The sequence below is a fragment of the Equus quagga genome, chromosome 18 (genome assembly GCF_021613505.1).
Source record: "Equus quagga isolate Etosha38 chromosome 18, UCLA_HA_Equagga_1.0, whole genome shotgun sequence".
In the NCBI taxonomy this organism is placed as follows: Eukaryota; Metazoa; Chordata; class Mammalia; order Perissodactyla; family Equidae; genus Equus; species Equus quagga.
The window spans coordinates 14,862,213-14,873,837 of NC_060284.1; the positions used below are offsets into that span (position 1 = coordinate 14,862,213).

General features: G+C 34.1%; 1 protein-coding gene across 4 annotated transcripts in view; it reads left to right on the forward strand.

The window, feature by feature from the left end:
• DNAJB4 (DnaJ heat shock protein family (Hsp40) member B4) overlaps positions 1-11,110 on the forward strand; it is a 44,923-nt gene extending 33,813 nt beyond the window's left edge. For all 4 annotated transcript variants that reach the window (XM_046645222.1, XM_046645224.1, XM_046645221.1 and 1 more), the window contains 3 exons: positions 426-667; positions 6,728-7,296; positions 9,387-11,110. In XM_046645222.1, the coding sequence (XP_046501178.1) occupies positions 457-667; positions 6,728-7,296; positions 9,387-9,620 (1,014 nt within the window). In that variant the 5' untranslated portion in view covers positions 426-456 and the 3' untranslated portion in view covers positions 9,621-11,110. The remainder of the gene's footprint in view (positions 1-425; positions 668-6,727; positions 7,297-9,386) is intronic.
• The last annotated feature ends 515 nt before the right edge of the window (positions 11,111-11,625 follow it).

Genomic DNA, 11,625 nt, shown 5'->3' on the forward strand with positions numbered 1-11,625 from the left:
TAGGTATGACTTTCTATGCTGAAATACTGGTTTCTTAAGCCACTTGGCCTCTTAAAAAGGAAATAAAAATGGTAGAGCCACAAGGAAAATGAATAGTTAATCGTGGAGGAGGAGAAAACCTAGCTCAGTACTTTGACTAGAGGCAGCAGGGGAAATGACGTCCTGTAGCATTTGCTGTTCTAGAAAGTACAGAGACACGTAGTGAAAATGGGAGGATCTAGAAGGAGGCCGTCTCCTGTGTAGTGTATATTTATCTGTAAGTGAGCTGTTGGGGAAGGAATTAAATACAGAGACGCTGTCGGCTTGCTGTCTTCAGACAGCGAAGCTGAATTGCTGATTTGCTTTAACTTTTGAAATACCCAGCTTGGTTTATTTTTCTTAGAATCGTATTGCTAAGACTGGGAACGCTGTTTTCTTTCACAAAGGGAAATCTAAGTTCATTTCAAGGCATTCGAAATGGGGAAAGACTATTATGGCATTTTGGGAATTGAAAAAGGAGCTTCAGATGAAGATATTAAAAAGGCTTACCGAAAACAAGCCCTCAAATTTCATCCAGACAAGAACAAATCTCCTCAGGCAGAGGAAAAATTTAAAGAGGTCGCAGAAGCTTATGAAGTATTGAGTGATCCTAAAAAGAGAGAAATATATGATCAATTTGGGGAGGAAGGTAAGTATTCTGTGTATATCTTTCTCTCTCTCCAGCTCTGTGTCGTTCTCTCTTTCTCTTTTTCTTCCCTTTCTCTCTTAGCCTTCTGGTTATCATTCAGTTAAATTCTCAGGCATATCAAAAGTAGAAAGACAAATAATGGATAAAAATGAGATTTCAGCCCTGATCATATGAATGAATGTTACATAGCTGTGAATGAAATGTACTTGTTTGCCTTTTTTTGGATTTGGACATTTTGTAATACAAATATTCTACCATTAGATTTATAATGTTAGCACTGTATATTTGAAAAGAAACCTTAAATTCCCATACCCATTAATGAATTGTGTCAAAAGTCTTATGCAACCTGTTTTGTTTTCTAGTGAATTTTCTGCCGGAACCAATAAAGATCCTTCAGTCATTTAAAATTTTAAGATTGGCAGTTCAGATTCTGGGTAGTGTATATTTTATTCACGAAAACAAAAGAAGTTTTTTGCCTTTCTTTTAGCAAAGCTAGCTTAGACTGAACAAGACAGATCGTCTCTCTGAGAAGCAGAAGGCCCAGGCATTTAGCTCTAGTTGTTTTTGGCATTCTGCCTGGAGAGGAAAGAATTTTCCTGATGTCATAAAATACCAGAACAAGTTTTTAGCTTAATTGTAAACAGTAATTGTGTGCCAAGAAAATGAGATCTCAGAAATACAATTTTTGACCTAAAATGGCCACCTAGTTAGAACAATTATTGATTTAGTTTTAGGTAATTATTTCTTTTGAAATTTTACTATCTAGGTATAAAGGAAAGGTGACAACTTCCCTTTCCTCTCCCTGCCATACTTTTGCCTCTTGCATTATGAGATCGAAAACTAGTTCAATACAGTGAATAAGGGTAATTTCAAATTATCCTTTTATCATTCTGGATTCTAGACTAAGTTTGTCCATCATTTCCATATAAATAGCTATAAAGTAAGACTATTTTAAATTGCTAATTAACAACAACAACAAAAACTAATTCCTACGAGTTCTGTGATTTTCAACTTTTAAAATCAGGACTAAGTTATTTTATTATTATTTTTTCTCCCAAAATGTTCTCTTTTAAATCATTGTAGTTATGAAAACATTTCTTTTCTTCCTTTATCGCATTTAATGTTGAAGTTTCGTAATTAGAAATATATCCTAAAATCCAGTGAAGCAGTGACTGCTTATTTTGAGTTAAAATGTTAAATGTAGATAAGCAGGGTGATTGTGTTAAAGGGGTTTTGTTTTGTTTTTCTTTTTGATCTGAGTGGCCAAAAATTGCAGTTTCTGCCGCTGATTTTGGTGTGATGAGGACCTGCAGTGTCAGATTCTTACAGAGTAAATATTGAAAAAGGCAAATAGTGGGCAGTTCAGTCCTGCTTGTTCCTTATGACCATACTATTCAAAATACTATGATTTGGTTCATCTCAAAAGCTAAGCAGAATTCTGAAATATTACTAATGTACTATTCTTTCTGAAGAAGTTATTTTGTAATTTTGTGAAGAGATCCACAAAGGTGGAGTAACGCTATAAATTCCCATGAAGCAGCAGATATCTTCTGCTTTAATCCACATCTCACTGATAGCTCAAGTCTGTCTATTGACTAAGCCATAGGATTCGGTGTTTACTGAGGATATTAGTCTTCAGAATTTTCAAGTCACCAAATGATATATTTTTCTTGGTTTAACATTACCTCTTATTTTTCTTCAGATGTTTCTCCAGTTTGACTTTTACTGATCATCAGTGAGTGAATTTTTTAAAAAACTAAAGCAGGATCATCTATGTACCCTGATTCCTTTTTTGTTCTTGACTCAGATAATTGATATAAGCAATAGAGATAATAGTGAGGGGAGAATAAGTTTTTTAAAGCATTGAAATATTCAGAAATATCATGCTCTAGTTAAAAGTTACTTGAAAATCTAGTTAAGTGAAAGTTATTTGATTATTTTTTAGGAATTATTCTTCTTTTACAGAAAAGCATTATATTTATTTGCCTTTTATTCAGAATATCTCATTAATTCTTAAAAAAAAAATCCCCTTCAGGTATACTGTGAAAATGTAGGAAAACATTTTTTCTCTTTGCCTTTCATTGATCTGTTTGTGCCTGCAGACCTTGTTTCTCCAGTAATAACAAAACACTGAATTTTGAGACTGTGGAGCCATTACTAACATACCTGATACACTTTTTTTAACCCATTATTATACCCTCTTTCAAGGCTTGGGACAGTGGGAATAGAGAACCATGAACTGAGAAGTGTATTAGTTGAACAGTTTATATTTAGGAACTAAAACAACCAGTGATCCAGTTTATTCATGTTTTAAAAATCTATAATATCCACAATTTTAAATGAGGGGTTTTTAAAAAGTGAGATCAACATAGAAATGTTTTAAATTTACCATATGACCCAGCAATTCCACTTCTAGAAATCTATAAAAGAGAAATGAAAATCTAGGTCCACGCAAAGACATGGACGTGAATGTTCATAGCAAAATTATTTTTAATGGCGCCAAACTGGAAACAATCCAAAAGTACCATCATTCAGTGAATGGATAAACAAAATGTGGTGTATATATCTGTGTGTGTACACATACATACACCCGTATATACACACAAAGGAATACTACTTAGCAATTAAAAGGACCAGTTTAATGAAACATGGTACAACATGAATGAACCTCAAAAACTATGCTCAATAAAAGAAGTCAGATGTAAAAGACTACATATTCCATGATTCCATTTATGTGAAATGCATGGAAAAGGCAAATTTATAGAGAAAGAGAGCAGATCAGTGGCTAGAGGTTAGAGATGGGACCAGGGATTAGTTACAAACAGAAACTAGAGAACTCTTTGGGTTAATGGAAATGTTCTATGACTAGATTGTGGTGATGGTTGCACGGCTCTACAACTTTACTAAAATGATTGAATTGTATATTTACAATGGGTTGGTTTTATAGTATCTAATAAATAAAGCTATTTTTAAAGACAGAGAAATTTTCTCCATAGTTCAATCATTTGAAAACAAAAAATACAGAACTACGGATATTTAAAATTGGATTTTGAACTAGCCTCTCCCAAAAAATTTTAGTTTGTTTCTTAATTGTTCAGTGGATGTCAAGAGAAGTTTGTATTAAAACACTAAAAAAAAATATTTCAATAACACATCCTTACAGTATCCTAGTTCTCTAACATTTCTTTTTCTTTATGCTATTTATTGTTTATGGTTTACTCAATAACTTATTTTAAATCCTAAAAGGTCGTATTTATATGATCAAACTTGTGTTTAGTATGTTAATCTTTATACTAGCTTGCGTCTTCTTTTCTTTAATTTATATATTTAATCAGCTGGATCTCTTTTTGTTTACTATGTATTTCTAAAAATAAGTAAATTGGATTTTTGTGAATCGTAGCTGTTTAAAGGATCTCATTATGCTAGCATCCCTGTAAGTTTTGGCTGTAAATCTGGAGTTTTACATAGTAGATCTCCTTAAAGTAAGAGTTATTGAAGTCTTATAATTTTTTCTTTGAAATCCTAATTCTTCTCTAATGCTGCTGGTTTGGATAAACTTTTAGTCAACTAATTAGTGGAAATATCGTTATGGAGAGTATCCCAAACACGTTTGTTTTTGAATTGCGAATTGGTTGATTGCTTGGTTGTTTTTTAAATAATAGCAGCCTTGTTATAGCATAGGCAAATGTTGATTCTAGAGTACATTCCTTAATTACATAAAGTGATGATGGTGTCTAGAAAACATTTTGGATAGCAGAGGGAATCTAGTTGAATATTAAAATGTTCCATGAGTAGTATGTATGTGAAAATGTATGTAATAAAGAGTTGACTTTATAGTTTATGAAATGCCTGTTACAATTCAAGTGTAGGCAACGCAAGTAATACTTGCATTGTAATTCATAATAGTTCATGTTATATTGGTATGAATTTTGGTAGGATTTTCTGTCACTATAGTATGCTGCCCTTTATCTGAGCTGTGTAGTTGACCGTTTAGTCTCAAGGAAGACCTCAGAGATCCTTTGGAGGCTTTTTGTCAGCTTTGATAAATGTCACTTGAGACAGTGTGTGAATCTTCTCAGGGGCTCTGTAATCCTGACTGAGTTACCATTTTTGGCAGAGGAGGGAAGGGGTTTAGGGAAAAGCCAAACCCATGATGTAATAACTTAAAATGCAAGTCTTTCTTTTCATGAATCTATTGTGAGTCCAAAACATTTGGGTTTTGTCTTATAGAGGGCTATACTCAATTTACTTTATTAACTCCCTATTAAATTATTGTACTCTATTATATATGTGGGGTGAAAGATGAAATGATTGAAATAATTTAAACATTGATTTAGTCGCAGTAGTCATGACCTTGAGTTATATACATACCCTATCATTTAAAAAAATCTATCACTAGTTTTTTTTTTTAACATTTGGAGGTATGACTATACCACTAAAATTTATAAAAAGATATTTTGGATGAGTTCTTGTCCTGCTTGTATTTTTCGTTCTGTTTCTACAAGGAATATCCCTAACTGCTATTTGGATATATCTCTCAATTACCTTTTGACAATTTTCAGATTATTAAATTTCTCTTGATCTCTCTAGATTTTTATTCATGGATGAAGGTAAAAATTTAAACATTAGCTGAGAATGTTGGATGAAATAGAGTACACGTATACTTTTTAATGAAAGAAGCCAAATAGAATAAGACATGCAAAACTAAGCCTGTTTGAAAGCATGCTGAGTGATTCCAGTAGAATTTTTTATTGTTAAATCTCTCATATATATGTGGGATTATACTTTATATTGCTTTTGCTTCTTCCTCTTCTCAGTCCTGATACTCAAGACACCTTTTAAAGTTTCTATTGAAGGGACTTTAAGAATTAGTTCATTCCGTCTATTCAATAAACATGAATGCCTATCGTTTTTAGCCCTGTATGCATGAGCAATGCAAAAATGAATAAAATGTATTTCCTGCTCTCAAGTTACTCATTGTTTGAACATATTGAAATTTCTTAGTTTAATCTCTGGAATTTTTCACAATTTTAAAATTTTTAGACTCTGTTCCTGCTTGTTTCCTTGGTCAAGGAATGCCCATAAGGCTCATTCAGAAACTTTGCTGATACTGTAATGATATAAATCCTTGTCAGTATTGATCTCTTAAAAGATCACTATACTAGTGTTTTGTGGGTTTTAGTAGAATCTTTCTTTGGTATATAGTGGAAAATGCTGCTTCAAATATGTAATTTCTTTTGAGCTACATGTTACTTAGTTGAGCCTTAGAGAACATGGTCCAAGAGTCACTGTCTTGGTGTGGTCCAAGAGTCACTGTCTTGGTGTTTGAAGCAAGTTGTCTGCAATAGACAGAAATAACCAGTCCAAAGGCCTTACATGTCAAGAGGATTTGCAGCACTTGATTTCAGTCTTCTTTTTACTTCTGTTGAAATTAATGCTATCACATAGTATGCCTAGATAAACAGTTTTGTTATCTAAGATAGGGATAACAACTTTAGTGTCTAAGAAAACATTTTTCATAGTGTCCTATTATTAGGATATTTTCCTCTTGTCACAGAAAGAATTCTATTTTAATTCTTAAACAGTAAAAGATCTGAAATAAAGCTAGTTAGTATAAATATGATATTTTATGTTATAGATTATGCTCATTGATTATAATGATACTTAAAGATTTAGGTTATGCATTTTGCATTGAAGACCTTTTAATTGACGTCTTTTAAAAACTTAGATTTATATACTTCAGATTGTCAAACCAGTAGCTTTTGAGATAAGAGGTTCCCAATTTTTATTTTCTTATTTACCTGTGGAACAAAGATTCAGAAGTAAATTATCCCTTAAAGATGGGGATTTGGAGGAAGATTTTGAAAGCTAAAAGTTTAATTTAGGATGGAATGATCAGAAGTTATGTAGCTATTCTGTATTTAGTTATAGTGGCATTTCTGGCCAAAGTTAGTAAATTGCAACCTAAGTTGGCCAAAGTTTATTAGTAATACAATTTTTGAAAGTTTAACTTTCAAGAGTTGCAAGGTTTTTTCTAATCATGCTTATCTCTTCATTTAGGGTTGAAAGGAGGAGCAGGCGGTACTGATGGACAAGGAGGTACCTTCCGGTACACCTTTCATGGTGATCCTCATGCCACGTTTGCAGCATTTTTCGGAGGTTCCAACCCCTTTGAAATTTTCTTTGGAAGACGGATGGCTGGTGGTAGAGATCCTGAAGAAATGGAAATAGATGGAGATCCGTTTGGTGCCTTTGGATTCAGCATGAATGGATATCCAAGAGACAGGAATTCTGTAGGGCCATCCCGCCTCAAACAAGATCCTCCAGTTATTCACGAACTTAGAGTATCGCTTGAAGAAATATATAATGGTTGTACCAAACGGATGAAGATTTCTCGAAAAAGGTTAAACCCTGATGGAAGGAGTTATAGATCTGAGGACAAAATTCTCACCATTGAGATTAAAAAAGGGTGGAAAGAAGGCACCAAAATTACTTTCCCAAGGGAAGGAGATGAAACACCAACTAGTATTCCAGCAGACATTGTTTTTATCATTAAAGATAAAGATCACCCAAAATTTAAAAGAGATGGATCAAATATAGTTTATACTGCTAAAATTAGTTTACGAGAGGTAAGTTAGTAGGACCTAGGATTCTGAAACCAAACAGAATTATACATCTGATTTTAGGGAATTTAAATAATAGCTAACATTTATTTAATGCTTACTACACATTATTTTATTTATTTATTTATTTTAAAGATTTTATTTTTCCTTTTTCTCTCCAAATTCCCCCGGGACATAGTTGTATATTTTTAGTTGTGGGTCCTTCTAGTTGTGGCATATTGGATGCCACCCTCAACATGGCTTGATGAGCAGTGCCAGGTCTGCGCCCAGGATCCGAACTGGCAAAACCCTGGGCAGCCGAAGCAGAGCAGGCAAACTTAACCACTCCGCCATGGGGCCAACCCGTACACATTATTCTTTAAATTCTCTTAAGAACCCTCTGAGGTAGTACTACCTGTTAGACCTCTTTTATGGATGAGATTGTATTTTCTAAGTTTAGTTACCTATACTAACAATTTAAATGGCAATTTCAAGTGCTAATTGGATTATGTACTATGAGGCCTAGTACTGGGTTAACTCTACTCTGTTTTTATAAGTCTGGTTTATGAGATTTTGCATTGTAATCTCATCACCTTAGTCCACGTATGAGACTTTTTCCAAAATTGTTAATTTGGAATAATTAACAAAAAAAGTATTAAAAAAGAAAATAACTTATAAGGGTACTGCTTTAATACATGAGTTCTTATTTGTTGTGTTTTTAGGCACCATTTCTCAAATTGGATTATAATCCTGCAAATATGGCCATGTCGGTTCCCAGCTTAAAATTCTTTTTTTTTTTTTAAGGATTGGCACCTGGGCTTGTTTGTTACCAATCTTCTTTTCTTTTTTTTCCTGCTTTATCTCCACAAACCCCACCCCGTACTCAGTTGTATATCTTAGTTGCATGTCCTTCTAGTTGTGGGATGTGGGATGCCGCCTCAACATGGCCTGATGAGCGGTGCCATGTCCGCGCCCAGGATCCGAACCCTGGGCCACCGCAGCGGAGCACGTGAACTTAACCACTCGGCCACGGAGCCGGCCCCTAAAATTCTTAAATAACTCCACATAGTATCTACCATAAAGTCTAAATTCTTTAGCTTAAAATAAAAGGTCATGTTTAGTTTGATTTCTAACCATAAATGTATGTGCATTTCCCTAAGTTTGCTGTGTCATTATCTGAGCTCTACTTGCTGCAACACTTGTTTCTCTCTCTGCCTCAATACCCGCCACTGGTCCAGTGCTTACTCAAGCATTCTGTACTCCTGGAAGCTAAGGGAGTAAGTGGGCGCCCTTTCTCTCACAGAAGACTTCTGCACATACCTCTATGCCAACAGTGTGCTGTATTATAATTACTAGTTTGCTTCTGAGTTCCTTGTGCATTCCTTGAGGTGAGGTCTGTGTTCATGGTCCCTGTATGCCCAGTATCTAGCAGGAATGTGTGGCATATAGTAGATACTCAGTAAACATTTGTTGACTAAAACAATAAATGTTCTTCTAGGGGCCGGCCTGGTGGTGCAGCGGTTAAGTTCGCATGTTCCGATTCTTGGCGGCCCGGGGTTCGCCAGTTTGGAACCCAGGTGTGGACATGGCACCACTTGGCAAAAGCCATGCTGTGGTAGGCGTCCCACGTATAAAGTGGAGGAAGATGGGCATGGGTGTTAGCTCAGGGCCAGTCTTCCTCAGCAAAAAGGGGAGGATTGGCAGTAGTTCGCTCAGGGCTAATCTTCCTCAAAAATAAAAAAAGTTGTGACATTATCCCTCCAGGGAAGTAGGTAGTTGCTCCTATCCTGTTCTTTCCAGTCCTGAATTTCTCCCTCTTCTTCTCTCCCCCCCAACCCTGCATCTTGAATGTTGTAATAGCAGCCTCAGACTATCCATTTCATTCCAGGGCAACATGAAAGACATCCTTACTTCTCTTTCCCTTTTCCTTTCCTTCCCCTTCTCCTTTCTTTTGTATGTCCTGAAGGGATTTTCTAATGAGGAAAAAGTCTTATAATTATTGATATTCTTTTGGAGGTTAAAAATTTACCTTAGTGGTAGCATCTTTTATACCTGGTGGTATTTTTGTTTAGACTTTTAAGTTTTGGAGTTTATTAATTTTATTTCGTTCATTCTAGGCATTGTGTGGCTGCTCAATTAATGTGCCAACAATGGATGGAAGAACCATACCTATGTCAATAAATGATATTGTGAAACCTGGAATGAGGAGAAGAATTATTGGATATGGGCTGCCGTTTCCAAAAAATCCTGACCAACGTGGTGACCTTTTAATAGAATTTGACGTTTCCTTCCCAGATGCTATATCCTCATCATCCAAAGAAGTACTTAGGAAACATCTTCCTGCCTCCTAGAATGAAAAACTTTGTTACCCATATTTTGATAAGGCACTGAAAATATAAAAGGACTGGCTATTTACTGTTGTAGATGTGAATTCTGTATAAAGACATGTAAATTATTTTGAGGGTTCATTAAATTGCATGAATAGAGACGGGTCAAATAAATAGGCAAAAGGGATTTTTACAGTTGGAGATGAAGAGAAAACCATTCACTGTATTTTATTTCATTTCTCCCAAATCAAAAATTTTTAGTATTTTGCTTACATGTAAAATTTGTTTTTGTGGAGTTAGTAAATATATTTCTAATAAAGTACTAGACTTATATCTTTACGTTATCAGTATGATAGGTTCTCATTTATAATGGAAATTTAAATTCTCAACTGAACTACACATGTGATATGTATTTCTGGAAAATAAAACCCCAAGTCATTTGGAAATGTGGTTAACTAGATTTAAATCACCATCTGAAATGCTGTTATAGGGCTGGTATCCATAAAAGAATATCCTAATGCATATGTTTTACCATTTTGATTTTTAAAGTATTCTGTAGCATTTCTTAAAAACATAGCTGTAAAGTTCTTAAGGCAGACCTTTTCTTCATAAAAAGGAAATTAATGGCAATTTATCTCCTGTGGAAATCCCAGTTGCCTGAATTACTGATATTTTAGAAGTAGGCTGTTTTTAAAATGCCATATGTAATTTTATGCAAGTTGACTATATATCTTGGACTTATAAATTATAGGCACATTTTATTGTCCACTAGTTTAAAATAATTTGTTTAAAATTGTGTTTTTAGAGGAAATATTGTTATGTGGAATTAATTTTCCAATTAAATAGTCTTCTATAACTTACTCATAATAATCTATATGTACCTTATGCAATTTCCCTAAAAATAATAAACTACCACTATGGTGTTAAACCAAAATACGGGGAAGATAAACACTAACTGCTGCTTATGAATGATGTTGCTACTACTTGTTATGCATATAAATATTTTACTTTTTCATATGTATAGATTGCATTTCTTAGGTGTTTTAATTTTTTAAATATATTTACGTTTAAAAAATTGTTTTGTTTTGTTTTATTACTGTAGCGAGAATGATGTTTCAAAACAAAGTCTTTAGTTCAAAAGTAACTTTCAGGATGATTGTTATATATACACAAGGTATACTGGGTCCTATCGCCTTTTAGCAGGATATGAAGTCTTATTCTTTTAGAAATTCAATAAATAGGTTTTACTCACCATATACTTTATAGCTTTATTGAGATATAGTTCACATGCCATAGAGTTTACCCTTTTAAAGTGTGTAATTCAGTGATTTTAGTATGTTTACAGAGTTGTGTGACGACTTTCTAATTTCAGAACATTTTTATCACCCTAAAAAGAAACTCTATATCCTTTAGCATGCGCTCCCAATTCCTCCATCTCCTGGCAAACACTAATCTACTTTCTGTCTCTGTGGATGTATCTCTTCTGGACATTTCATATAAATAGGATCAAACAATATGTGGCTTTTTTGTTTGGCTTCTTTCACTTGCATAATGTTTTCAAGGCACACCTATGTTGCATTGTGCGTCAGTACTTCATTCCTTTTTTATGGCTGAATAATATTCCATTATGTGGATATACCACATTTTGTTTATCCATTCATTAGTTGATGGGCATTTAGGTTATTTCCACTTCTTGGTTATTATGAATAATGCTGTATGAACCTTTTTATACAAGTTTTTGTGTACATAATTTTTCAATTCTCTTGGATATATACCTAAGAAAAGAATTGCTGGGAATAACAATATACTCTAGTTGCAAATTGAAGATGCTTGAAAATGCCAGAGAATTCAGTTAATCATACTTATTTTTCCATCTAATTCATAAATGATTCCTTTATAACTTTGTTTCTCTGAATGGCAGTTAAAACTTCCCCTAGGGGGAAGTGTGGACATTGTGGAAATTTTCTCACAGATCTAAAGAGATCAGAAGAGCTGAAAAGCAACAGTCAGAGACGCCACTGTAGTTTCT